We start from the raw sequence: 13,445 nt of genomic DNA, 5'->3' as shown, positions 1-13,445 counted from the left end.
CGATAATTCAGGTCTTATCTAACATCTCCAGAACCACTGAGAGTGAGAGTAATTGGTAGGTTAATGAAATCTGTGAAGACACTCCACGAACCTCCAGGGAGCCTCTCTCAAGCTGGAGAAACTCCACCCCAGAAGATCAGAAGTAATGCAAAAGAGCCTCAGAGCTCATTCACTTGTCCCAAAATATTTTGTCCCTCTATGCCAACCACCTTGTTAGGCACCAAGGATTTAGGGGTGGAAGACGTGATCCCTTTCCTAACCAAGCTCACAGCCCAGTGAAGGAGAGAGTAAGACACTACAGTTCAGTGAGATGGTTATTGAGAAGTTTGGGATACACAAAAGTCCAGAGTTGGGGCTTCTGCCCAGCCCAGGGATCAGAGAAGGTTCCCCAGAGGGGACAGCACGTGAGGAGTTCTGCAAGGACCCAGTGTGTTTAGTCTAGCAGGGGAGGAGGGTGGGCTGTGCTCCAGGAGGAAGTCCCACTGCATATGTGGGACTGCAGGGTGTTGAATTCAGTCACTCCAGGTGAGGGCGTAGGCCTTGCAAAGGACTAGGGTTCCTCTGTGATGTTGGCACATGTCATGGCCCTCCCCCATTATAGTTAGTGTCCTTTTAAATCTCTTGCTTGAAAAAAGCACATCATGTCCCCCTCCTCCCAACAAAAAGTCTGTTAGGAATTTTATAACAATTTTAAATGAACTTGTGTCTTATCAATCCCAAATGTACTGATATTTACACTTGCAAAATATTTACTATACTTTCAAATGAAGTTGTGTACTTTATTCCCAATTGGAAGTGGGAACTTACACTCCCAAATGTGTCTACTTACATTTTCATCTGAGAAATATTTATTTCGTTTATGTGCAAGACTTAACTATCTTTTCATTGGGAAACAATCTTTATTCATGATTATAACTGCCAACTCAGCCCATACCCACCCCCTGAGGTCAGTGAGCCACAGTTAACAGGGGAGTAAGGGGTGCTGGCAGGATCTGAGACTGAAGAGCTAGCCAGAGCTAGGCCTCGTCGTCCATGTGAAAGCAGAAGAGATGGGGAGATGCCGGAGAGGTTAAAGCAGTGACAGCAATTGATTGCTCTGTCAGCACTGTGGCAGGCGGCAGGAGGAAGGCGAGGCAGGGGGCAAAGAGATGGGTTACATGGCAAGTTCTGAACTAGAATAGTAGCAGTGCAGGGAGACAAAGCAGATATGAAAAATATTAAAAGGTAGAATTGATTGGACTCAGTGGCCCTGACAGAGAATTGGGGGCAAAGTCCCAGATGCCCAGCTTTCTGGCTTAGGTAATTGGATAGATGGTGTTACCAATACAAAAAAGGCAGAGAAAAGGACAGGGTTTGAGGAGAAGATTTTGACTTTGGATTCTATAGAGACTTTGAAGTTCCTGTGGGACAGCCAAGGGGAGATACACTAGTTAGAAGGATTTAGGTCTGGTTTGGAAGCATTGATGATAACAATCAAAGTCCTGGGTGCGGGTAAGCGCACTCAGTGGGAGTGTGCAGTGTGGGAGAATAAGAGATCCAAGGACAAAGCACCAGCACCCGAGAGACAGGTAGAAGCCAGTAGTTCCCCTTCAAAAGGCAACCACATGCAGAAATGAAGGATCAAGAGAATGCATGGGGGGGGGGGTGTCCCATGGGAGCTAAGGGAAAAGAGGGCTTTAAGAGGAGCCATGAACTTGTCACTCCCAAAAGCAGTCAAGTACAAGGACCAGTAAGTGTCCCGTAACTACAGCAAAAAGAATTAATAACAAAACACCATCTCCCACTTACGGGTTCGTTATGCTCTCAAAGCACCATCATACTTTGTATTTCATGTCTCTGGCCCTGCAGCCTATAGCAGTTGCAGAAATGAGAAAACCTCAGGAAGGGAGGTGAAGAGATTTGCCAGACCATCTAGCAAGTCAGTGATGGGGATCCTGGAATTAGAGATCGGTCCAGAATCTCAACTGTGCTCCCTGGTTCCACCCATACTCGGGTTAGCTTTTGAAATAACCAGTAAGGAATCAGAATGGGGCCTGTTCCAGGATAGCAATATAGAAATTCAAAGGCTGGCTTGTTTGTCACACTGTGTTGCACTTTCCAGAACCCAGAGATACCAGTGCTCTGGGATCACACAAAGTTAAATTCCTTAGCGGGAGGGGCTGGCCCCCAACTCCATATGTAAGAGGGACCACTGAAGGTTTTCAGGTAGAGCAGGGATATCAATTGAGTATTCATTGGAAAGATTAATTACATTATTGAACTTTTATTTGATGGTGAATATGTCTGGTTGTTGGATATTCACACCACCTGAAATAAAATAATGAGAATACACTGTGAAGACCTGTTCTGGCTTTTTTTTTTTTTTCTCCTCATCCTGCATCCCACTCCAATGAGTAGATGAGTAGACAGACTGTCTTCACCAGAGAGGGTCACTCACATTTGGATCAAAAGCCCCTTGCAGATTTGATGAGGTCAACACTTACCAGATCTCGGTTCTCCTACTTCTACACTTTTCCAGAGGCAGGCCTGGCTCTCCAGTCCCCTGCTCCCTCTTTCATTCCTCAGTCATACCGACAAGAGGAGGGTGGCTGTTCCTCTGTCAGATCTGGACCAGGCCCAAACTTACCCATGCGGGACAGATCTGGACCTACCTCCCTGCCTCACTCTCTGCTGGGAGCAATTCACAACACACTCCTCTCTGGGAGTTCACTGCTCTGTTGGGGAGAGGTCTGCTTATCTCTCTCTAAACCTATCATTCATAGCACACAAGGAACATGAAACAAAGACCTTTATATCAGTTTCTAACATTTCATTCTCTTTACAGCTCAGATTATATCACTGCAATGTTATCACGTCGGAGATTGGGCAAGGCCCCAAAATAGCCATCACTATGCAATGTTGATTTTCTCAGGGTGACTCACAGCCTTATTTCCAGCTGGTGGCCTGGCTCTAGCCTTTTCTTCTGACCCAGAAAACTGAGCTTCCATCTGGGTACATAGCTGTACGAGTCATTCTGGGTCAGGAACAGCTGGGAAGTTCTCTGGATTTTGTACCACAGGCCAAGGATGGGTGATGAGTTATTTCCCTTTCTCCTAAGTGTGCTCCGTATGTGGCCCTCTTTCCAGGATTGGAGATGGCTGGTGCACAGGAAGAATAAAAGCAAGCGGGATGGGTGAACTCAAATTTTAAAAAATGCGTACTTTATCACTTACTCCATTGTGCTGCTAAAACAGAAACATCCGTTCAATATTTGATAAGAAAACTCAGACTAGAAAAAGGAGTCTCTAAATGTCTCTGTCCTCCTTCAGAACAACCCTAGTCAAGTGACATGATGTTAATTCTCTAATCTCTCAAATAAATTAAAGATAGCAGTTAAATAGGAGATTTCAGAGACCATCATAAGCCTTCGGATCATTCCACAGGAAAAAATTCTTTAGGTGTAAAGTCAAACAGATTTGCTATTGTGATTTTTAAAATAGGCCTAAGACACTTTTCAGCTTCTGCATCATGGACTTCTCATTTGTCTAAATGCTGTGTCTCTGGAACTAGACTTCCTGTGTTCAAATCCTGGCTCCCAGCACTACAAGCTGTGTGACCTTGGACAAGTCATTTAGCCACTCGAGGTAAAATGGGATAATGGCAATTTCTTTCTCAGGGCATTGCTGGGATTTTTTAACGAGTTTTTAGAAGTAAAACGCCCAGGTGAGCACTTGGGCACAGCAAGTGTCAGTAAGTGACGGCTGGGCAAGTATCAGACAGGCTCTGCTGGGATGATGAATGACAAGCCCGTGCTATTTGTCTTCACTGCAGGTCAGTGCAGCTGAATGGCCAGCCCTTAGTGATGGTGGATGATGGGACCCTCCCAGAACTGAAGCCCCGCCCCCTGCGGGCCGGCCGGACATTGGTCATCCCTCCAGTTACCATGGGCTTTTATGTGGTCAAGAATGTCAACGCTTTGGCCTGCCGCTACCGATAAACCACCCTCACAGTCACAAGCTACCAGCAGGCCTGCTGAACTGCTTTCCACTCTCCTGCCCTAACAGTGTCCTTATTTTTCAGACATCTTCTTAGCAACAAAACAGTCTCTGCTGCCCAATCCTGCTGGAATCAGCACAGACTTGCTCTGCAAAGAGACAAATGCCGTAGCATGAGCTTAGCCTAGGTAGGCCACATCCGCCCCGAAGGAAAATGTAGACTTCACCCGTACCTATGTAAGGATGAAGGTATGTGTGTAGACCTGTATGTATCCATGTACACGTACCATGAAAACAAGCTGACGGCACGCTCCCAGGACCAAGGAAACAACTCTCCGTGATCCTGGTCACATAGCAATAGAACTATGGCTCTGAGCCTGTGATGGCTGCCCTCCGCAGAAGATGAGGAAAGAAATAACCAGGTGGGCCTGAAAGAGCCCAGCCCTCTCCCAACTCCTTTCCTTGGCCTGTTCCCTTCTGTTGCCCTGGGTTTCCTACCACCTCTCTTCCCACAGGGGAACAAGTGGGTGGGTCAGCGCCGGCCTGCTGGGCGAGCTGTTTATGTCGTTTCCTGGCTGATGTATGAGTGTGCGCATCTGGGCTTCTGACAGTGGCATCCATCACTCGCTATTCCTCTGGGAAACGGGTGCTTCCAAAGTAAAATTGCAATCATACTCCAGATTTTGTAAAAGGGTTCTACTCCTCTGTGAATCCAGATTCCCCTTGGGTCGGAATGGGAGTCAGGTAACAATATTCATGGAGTGGAGAACAATGTATTAGGCACCACAAAAAGCAATCATCATCCGTCATGTGTCTGGGAGGGAGAGAGTTTTAGTACGAAGAGAAAGCACGCTGAACCACCACAGACGCATGCACACATGCACGCACACCCCTACTGAACAAGCAAGTAATTAGACCTGCATCAAATCTGAGAGAATCTTAAGAGCTTGTAGAGCAAGCCCTTCATGGCTTGTTTGACCAAAACCATAAAAAACTGTATAAATCAAAAGTCATTGGATCTAACCTTTCTGCCTCTTCCTAAGTAGCTGTGTGCCTCTCAATGGCATTTACTGGGCAGAAATCTAATCTGGTCATGAAAGATGACCAGGTCTGTGCTATCCCGGACCAGCCAGTGTGAGCACAGAACAAAGTTTTCAGCTCACCACCTGGGGCAAGGGGGAATCTGGAGGTGGAGGTCTGGTGGGGAACTGTGGGGTGGTGGGTGGGAAGCCCCTGAGTTGGGGAGGGGGAAGCAGACTGATTTAAAGTTCATGATAAAGACCTTCTGTATGATTCAAGGGGTGAGACTCAAATAAGCTGCCACTGAAATGACTGTCTTTTTGCGGGTTTGATTTTCTTTCCCAGGATAAAGGACATGAATGGCGCTTTTTCAAAGGAGGAGATATTTGACAACGTCAGAGGGTTCCAATTAAGAGAGCAGTCCGGTTTCTGCTGTTGAGAGAGGGTAGGAGAGGAGTGGAGGGGCAGGGTTGCTGAGGCCAGGGGCCAGGCGGATGCCTAAGATGCCCAAAGGGCTTAGGACAGGGCCAGGTCTGAGGTGAGACTTGGGAGGAAGATTACACAAGGGAGGAAGTCCAGGAGACTCAGCTGGGAGAAGCGGGCATTTGGGAGAGGGAAGCCCACAGGCGCATTCTATTAGGCACGAGGCAGAGAGTGGACTCGGTTTTGAGGTGTTTGTCAGCAGGTGTGGGAGGACGACAACACAGGAGGTTGGTGCCACCGCCAGCACAAAGGGGGGCCAAGGACTGGGCTGGACCCGGTCAGTGGGTGTGCTCTGCCTGGAAGCAACGGGGGCCTCCTCTTCTCGGGAAGCAGGCACCTTCTGCCGAAGGCTCAGCTCTGCAAGGGGAGGAGAGAGAAGTGCCAAGACCCGGGATAGAAAGCAGGGAAAGCAGAGTCAGAGGACAGCCCAAGTGAGGAAGAGAGAGGAAAAGAGACAAATAAGTTGTTTCTCCAAGCTTTAAAAAAATGTGCGCAGATATCAAAACCTCTTCTATGTGCCGTACAGGCATAGCTGCAAGCGCCTGCTGATGACGCAAGTAAGGGGCTGTCTCTGCGGGCCTGGGCCCGGGCCTGGCTAGTTTGCTTTACGAACATAGTAGCCCCCTGAAGCAGTCACCAGTTTCACCCCCACCTTCCTGTGAGCACAGAGAGGTTCATAGCCTACCTGGGGCCACCCAGGGGAGTGGGTTGCTGAGCTCAGAATAATCCAGAGCCTGCTCATTTAACCAGCAGGCCCAGGGGTCGCCCGCCTCACAGCCTCACTCCCTTACCTTTCCACAGGTCCTGCTAATTCACTGCAGCAAACCTCCAGAGCTCTGTGCAAGCACACTCTGTAAATAGTGCTCGTTCTTCACTAAGCTTCTAAGCTTGCAGAATACAGGCAGTTTCTGCTTCTTTTATCTTTCTCTGTGTATTAAATGCTCCCAAGAGGTTTAAGTTTTGTTTTCTGGGTTTTTTTTGGGTTTTTTGTTTTTTTGTTTTTGTTTTTATTTTTTTTTTTAGTTAATAAAGGGATAAGGGAATCACTGAAATGTATCTTTGGGGTCCTGCAATTCTAACTTTGCAACTGTCTCATGGAAGAAGTATTTGCATTATTCAAAGGATACTGAGAAACTCACAATAACATCACATTCTGCAAGGATTTCGGTACAGGGCATCTGTCCTGACTTTTCCATTTTGGAGTGGAAGATGATTACTAAATCAGTAGGGATCACTTCTTATAAGGGATTCCCCGATCACACTCCCCCCCCCCAAAAAAAAAAAAAAAAACAGCCCGTGGCAAAACTCAGCATCACAGTGCACATTAGGGGAGCAGGCTTGCCAGGCTGGGCCCTGGAACAAGAGAGTTCAGCCACCAGCCTTCCAGATCAGACTTTTCCTCCTAAAACAAGACATGGCCGAGATCATCTAAGACTTTAGAACCACTTTACTTTAAACTGAAGAATGGCCTTGCAGAAATGCTTATTTGAAAGCATAATAAAAGTATAATGAGAAGTCTGTGCCTTTTGTTGAAACGATTTTCTGCTCTTCCTGCCTCTAGGAATGATTTTCTTTCTCCTTTCTTATCACAAAGGCTCAGAACAAATTCTCATTGTTATTTGAAGAAAGAGTCTCAATTCTTCTACTACCCTGAAAAAGCTGCGACTGTGGGATATTAGCTTATCTTTGGCCGGAGAAACGCTTGAAAATCCCAGAACTGGGCTACAATGAGACTAAGTAAGGCCCAGCACTCCCAGAACCGCAATTCCCAATGGCCCACTCGCCTTTGTAGCCCCAGCCCTTCCCCAGTAGTTGTCCAGTCCCCAGGCAGATGGGTCCAAGCCATGTACCCTCCAGAATGGCAGAGGTCATTGGTGGATTCCATCTGAAAGGCCCCTGCTGGCCTTTAGCACTAGGAGTTGCTGAGGCCTCCTGAGGTGGGAGTGGGAAGGGCCCCGCAGGGTTGTGACCTGCCGAGCTGCCCAGTGCTCCAGGCCATGCCCAGCCTCTGCAGGTGTGCTCTGCCCTTGCACTCCAGGCCCCTGTGTCTGAGAGGGACGCGGCTGCTGGATTCCCCTTGGAAATCCACTGAGAACGGTTTTATTTCGGAAAACAAGAGGGCAGTGTTTAAATCCAGCAGAAGCAAAGGTGAACCAGGTGGATACCGCTGGCAGTAAAAACACCAGGACAGAAGAGGACTTTAAAAATGTGAAGCATCAAGAGAGCAGCCAAAAATAATAGACATCTGGCTTGGAGAAGGCAAGGGAAGAATACATAAACATTTATGTAGCAAGGCTCTTCCACTATCCCTTCTCTCCAACCTCAGTGCCCCTGCCCAGCCTGGACACTGCTCATTGCTTTTCCACTAACTTCTCTCCAGTTCCATGGCCTTCCCTCTGCCACAGACGCCCAACCCGGAGCGCAGGGAAATCTGCTGTACTGAGAGGGAATTAAATCTTGATTGTAGAATTGTTTGCAATCTTTTCTTGGGATGTGCCAGAATTGCAAATAAGACAGTAAGGGGCACTCACAGATAAACAGTTTTTATAAAGCCCAAACAACTGGAGTTTTATAATCACTGCTTCTGAGTTCCACTAACAGGGACACAGAAGCTTCTGTAACTACCTTCCCGGGCCCTGTCCCGGGTGGTGACTGGGGAAGACCAGAGAAGTGATTTGTCCAAGGCCATCTAGATAAGCAGAGTCAGAATCAGATATCGAACCCACATCTATTGAACTCCAAAGCCTGCTCTCACTGCATTGTGCTCTCTCTAATTGGACTGGTGGTGGCCACCTTTTTCTCACCTCCAAATTGCCCACAGCTAGCCTTCTTACCGGCCTGTGTGTGTCTACAGAGAACCCTAGCAGGGCCTTCGCCCAGAACAGCTGGTGTCAAGTATGGGAAAGCCAACTCGCAGTTCTGATGAGTAGTGAGTAGGGCCATGAGCAGCCTGTGCTGTAAATGGAATCTGTTTTTCTGTAGAATAAAGGACCAGCCTTACCACCACCACCCACCACAGGTGATGATTCCTGATATTTCTAAGTCTTGGAGGTGAGTGGCAGAGCCAGTCAGCACCCACACATGCACTGCCTGTGAGATCATTGCTCCTCCTGCCCCAACTACTAAGAGATTTGGAAGTTTCTTTTCTTCCCAGACTAGATAATAAACCCATTAACTATTGCCTTAGGGGTAGAACTTGCAAAGACCACTCTAAAACAAGAAAGCTAAAATACAAGAAACCAACTGCTTTCATACCCACTTCCTTCCAAACACCCGAGAGCCCCACCCCCGCCTGGGAGCCCTGGGGCATTTGCCAGGAGCTGACCAAGTTCCAAATGACTGGCTCATGAATAAATCCCATGTCCTATGCTCCCAGCAGAGAAAAGGAGGCCCTTCTTTATAGCCCACATCATGAACTTTTCTAATTATTATTCATGAAAATATTCTAGGATTTTTTTCAAGTTGTAAATGTTACGTAATAAATTATATTTTTGGAAGAAGCAAAAAGAAACCTAAGTTTTATTCATCTAAAAGTTGGCAAAGAAAGTGCAGGAACATCTCCCAGGAAAAATTTCTTCTCTGCAGGGGATTTTAACAGGTGTTAATATTTGCTTCCAAAAAACAGATTATATTAAGGTTTATATGAGCTTGGCGATTGCAGAGAATTTGGGTCCGTGAGGTAGTTTCTATTTTGAGGTAACACTCTGTTAAGTAATAAAATGTGAATACTCTAACTTTCTGTTCTCAGGGTGTTCTGTGGGGAGAGGGGCCCACTGTCGTCCACACTACATTTTGACCTAATGAACTAACACATGATGGGTATCGTTGATTTCATGATGTGCTGCTCTCTCCCGCTTCCCTCTTCCACACAAGCCCTGCTTCAAGTACTCTAAGTGGAAATTAAGTTTTATTTTTTAAGTTAGATGTCATTGATGATGTTTGAAGTAACTGTTAACTGCAATAACAGATAAACCCCAGAGTCTCAGTGGTTTAACATCAACGACGTTTATTTCTTGCTAACAGATCGTGTAAAGGTCAACTGGTGGTAGTGGGGTAAGTAGTGGTTCCATGCACATAGTCCGTCAGGGATCCAGACTGGCAGGCTGTGTGCCATTTTAGCACTTGGCCTCCAACATTGCTATGGGCGTCAACATGCAGCGGGAAGACAAGGAGAGTGTGTAGAATCACATGGGAGTAGTTTGGGGGACCTAACCTAGAATTAGCATAAATTCCTTCCACTCAATTCCATTAGCCATAAGTCAATTACACGATCCCATCTAGATGCTGGGGCTTCAGAAATAAAGTCCCTGACTGGACAGTCACTTCTCAACAACAATTATATTTTGTTGCTATAAATGGAATGTCTTTGATCCCCCCAAGATTGGTATGTTGAAACCTTACCCTATGTGATAGATTCCCAATGTGATGGTATTTGGAGGTGTGGCCTTTGGGAGGTGATCAGGTTGTGAGGGATGAGCCTTCATGAGTGGGATTATAAGAGAAACCCCAGAGGGCTCTTTTGCCTCTTCCACGACTTGGGGACACATCGAAAGTGGGCTCTCAGCAGACGCTGAAGCAGCTGGAACCTTGATCTCGGACTTCCCAGCCTCCAGAACTGGGAGGAATAAATTTCTGTTGTTTATAAGCCAAGCAGTCTATGGTATTTTTGTTATAACAGCCTCAACAGACTAAGACATTCATGAAAAAGGAGCACAAAACTTTGATGGACAGCTAGGAAACCAGAAAATTTATCAATGATGTTGGGTCCCTCTAATTGAGTGTCATCAAGTGAGTGTTACAGACCATGTGTGAGGATACCTAAATTCAAAGGATTTTTTTTTTTTCAACGTTTATTCATTTTTGGGACAGAGAGAAACAGAGCATGAACGGGGGAGGGGCAGAGAGAGAGGGAGACACAGAGTCGGAAACAGGCTCCAGGCTCTGAGCCATCAGCCCAGAGCCTGACGCGGGGCTCGAACTCACGGACCGCAAGATTGTGACTTGGCTGAAGTCGGACGCTTAACCGACTGCGCCACTCAGGCGCCCCTCAAAGGATTTTTTTTAATACTTCAGAATGACCTAAAGAAGCTTTCTTTTGCCTCTTTCCATTCCCTTAAGTCTTGCTACTCCTAGTACTTGGCTGAATTTTAGCAGAAAACCATCTGTGTTGTTCCACCACTATCCAGTTAGGATGCATCTAGTACTGGATGCTCTGCCCTCTACTAACAACATTAGTGGCAAACATGTGGGAAAACCTAAATAAGTATAAAATAATAATAATAATGTCTCATGAGATTTAAAATACAGAGAAAATTAAAAATGCATTACAATAGCATACATTTTAAAAGCAGGCAAAGGGAAAGTATTCTAGCATCCTTTCATTTTCAAGGAAGAGGTAATTTATATTAAACTTTCATAAGTTAAGGAAGCATGTTTTAATCTCTAGGGTAACCACTAAAAGAATATTAAAAGAGTGTATTATTTCTAAGTGAATGAGGGAAGGAGGGAGAGTAGAATCAAAATTAAAAAAATAGTTGATTTATGGGCACCTGGGTGGCTCAGTCAGTTGAATGTCAGATTTTGGCTCAGGTCACGATCTCATGGTTTGTGAGTTCGAGCCCCATGTCGGGCTCTGTGCTGACAGCTGAGAGCCTGGAGTCTGCTTCAGATCCTGTGTCACCCCCTCTCTCTCTTCCCTTCCCCCGCTCACGTTCTCTTGTTCTCTTTCTCTCTCCCTCTCTCTCTCTCTCCTCTCTCAAAAATAAACAGTAAAAAAAATTTTAAAGATAGTTGATTTAAAAGAAAGCAAGAAATAAAAGAAAACAAAGAACAGGGGGACAAATAGAAAACAGTGAGATGATAGATTTGAACACAAATCTATTCTATTTGAGAGAGAGAGCACACACAGGGAGGGGCAGAGAAAGAGGGAGAGGGAGAATCCCAAGCAGGCTTCACACCAAGTCAGCACAGAGCCCGACACAGGGCTCCATCTCACAAATCACGGGATCATGACCTGAGCCAAAACCAAGAGTTGGACGCTTAACTGACTGAGCCCCCCAGATGCCCCTAGTTTTGACTTTTAAAACCACTAATTGAAACAGTATTAAATTGATTACCAAACCTTTTCCATCCCTTTAAATTCTGCACTCAAGGTGAGCATGTCATTCTCCTCACCCCAGTCCTGGTCCTGAAGCCAATAAAGGAGAAAAAATAGAATCATAAAAATACTTGATAAATTTTCTTAAAGGCATACAAGGAGGAAAAAAGGAACAAAGAAAAGATAGGACAAATACAAAACAAATAGCCAGATAATGACTGACAGACTAAACCATAGTAATAATCACATTATATGTGAGTTGTTCTTAACATACAAGCTGACAATTCAGCCTGGCACAGATTGTCATTCTGGGTAAAAAATAAGACCCAACTACACGCTGCCTGCAAAAAAATTGTGCTTTACATATGAAAACATGAGTAGGTTAAAAGTAAAGGATAGAAGATCACATATGCAGGGGAGGTAGAATGTCTGCTCTACCTCTCAGGGTTTCTGGCTGAGGCTGCCATAAAACAGAGAAATAGGAGACAAGCACAGAGATTTTATTTAGTGATTTTTAACATGAACATGGGAGCCCCCACAGGAAAAATCAAGACCTAAAGAACTGGCTAGGCCTCAGTGTGTATATACTACGTTGAAGAAAGATTGGCAATTGTGGGAAAGTAGCTAAACTCTATGGGGAGACTAAAGAAAGGTAAGAGTTAGTTTAACCGGGTCTCTTTGCACAGATTTCTCTTTGCCTAGACTTTCCCTCTTTGGTGAGAAGAAAGCTCCTTTCCTCCTGGGATAGGGAGGGCCTCTTTCCCATGGGAGTTTCATCTCTTGCTTGCAGAAAGAAAAGGAAAGTCAGCGTGCTTTTAGCTCACAATCATCAATATACCAGAGCGGTGTATTTTGGGGGAGCATGTCCTGAACTCTGCCACAGGCCATGTGGGCACTAATCAGAATAAAGCTGAAGTGACCATACCATTCTCAAACAAAGTAGATTTAGTGCAGTGGATAGTGTCAAAGATTAAAAGGTAATTTCCTAATGATACAGGGGCTAATTCGTTAAGGGAACAAAACAATCATAAATGTTTATGTATCAAATAACAGAGCTTCAACATATATGAGGCAAAAGCTGGCAAGACTGGGAGGGGAAAGAGACAAATCCATAATTACACTTAGAGAATTCAGTACCATTATCTCAATATTTGATAAAGTGCGCAGAAAATCATTAAGAAGACAGAAGACTTAAATGTTGCTCTCAACCAACTTGACCTGACATTTATAGATCACTCAACCCAACAAAAGAAAAATACCTACATATTCTTTTCTAGTACACCAGGAACATTCACCAAGATTTACCATATCCTAGGCCATAAATAAATTGAAAAGGAGTCAAGTCATACAAAGCATATTCTCTGACCAAATGGAATTGAAATAGAAACCAATAACAGAAAGATACCCAGAAAACCATCAAATAGTTGGAAATTAATAACATACTTCTAAATAATCCATGGGCCAAAAAATAATCGAATGAAAAATTAGACAGCATTTTGAACTAATTGAAAATGAAAATAAAACATATCAAAAGTGGGAGCTGATAAAAAAATAAAAGTGGGAGCTGATAAAACAGGATCTTGGGGGAAATTTATAGCAGCAAACTCCTTTTTTAGAAAAAAAGACAAAAGGTCTCAAATCAATGGGTCAGTTTCTAAGAAACTAAAAAAAAAAAAAAAAAATTAAATCCAAAGTAAATAGAAGAAAGGATATAGTAAATAGCACGGAAATTGGTGAAATAAAAAACAGAAAAACCAATGAAAATTGCTGAAACCAAAATCAGTTTCTTCGAGAAAATCAATAAAATCCTTAGTGTGACCTGAATCCTTCTAAATTTATTGAACAGAATAGAGAGCCCAGAAATAGATCCA

General features: G+C 44.8%; 1 protein-coding gene across 6 annotated transcripts in view; it reads left to right on the top strand.

The window, feature by feature from the left end:
• The window catches only part of HPSE2 (heparanase 2 (inactive)), a 711,059-nt gene extending 706,411 nt beyond the window's left edge, over window positions 1-4,648 (top strand). For 5 of the 6 annotated variants that reach the window (XM_045040537.1, XM_023240819.2, XM_045040539.1 and 2 more), the window contains one exon: window positions 3,811-4,648. In XM_045040537.1, coding sequence (XP_044896472.1) covers window positions 3,811-3,976 — 166 coding nt within the window. In that variant the 3' untranslated portion in view covers window positions 3,977-4,648. The remainder of the gene's footprint in view (window positions 1-3,810) is intronic. The other variant, XM_019813681.3, reaches the window with a different exon arrangement.
• Window positions 4,649-13,445: the final 8,797 nt, after the last annotated feature.

The sequence above is a fragment of the Felis catus genome, chromosome D2 (genome assembly GCF_018350175.1).
Source record: "Felis catus isolate Fca126 chromosome D2, F.catus_Fca126_mat1.0, whole genome shotgun sequence".
NCBI classification, from domain to species: Eukaryota; Metazoa; Chordata; class Mammalia; order Carnivora; family Felidae; genus Felis; species Felis catus.
Note: the sequence above shows the minus strand (reverse complement) of the source record. Positions and strands in the feature narration are given on the sequence as shown.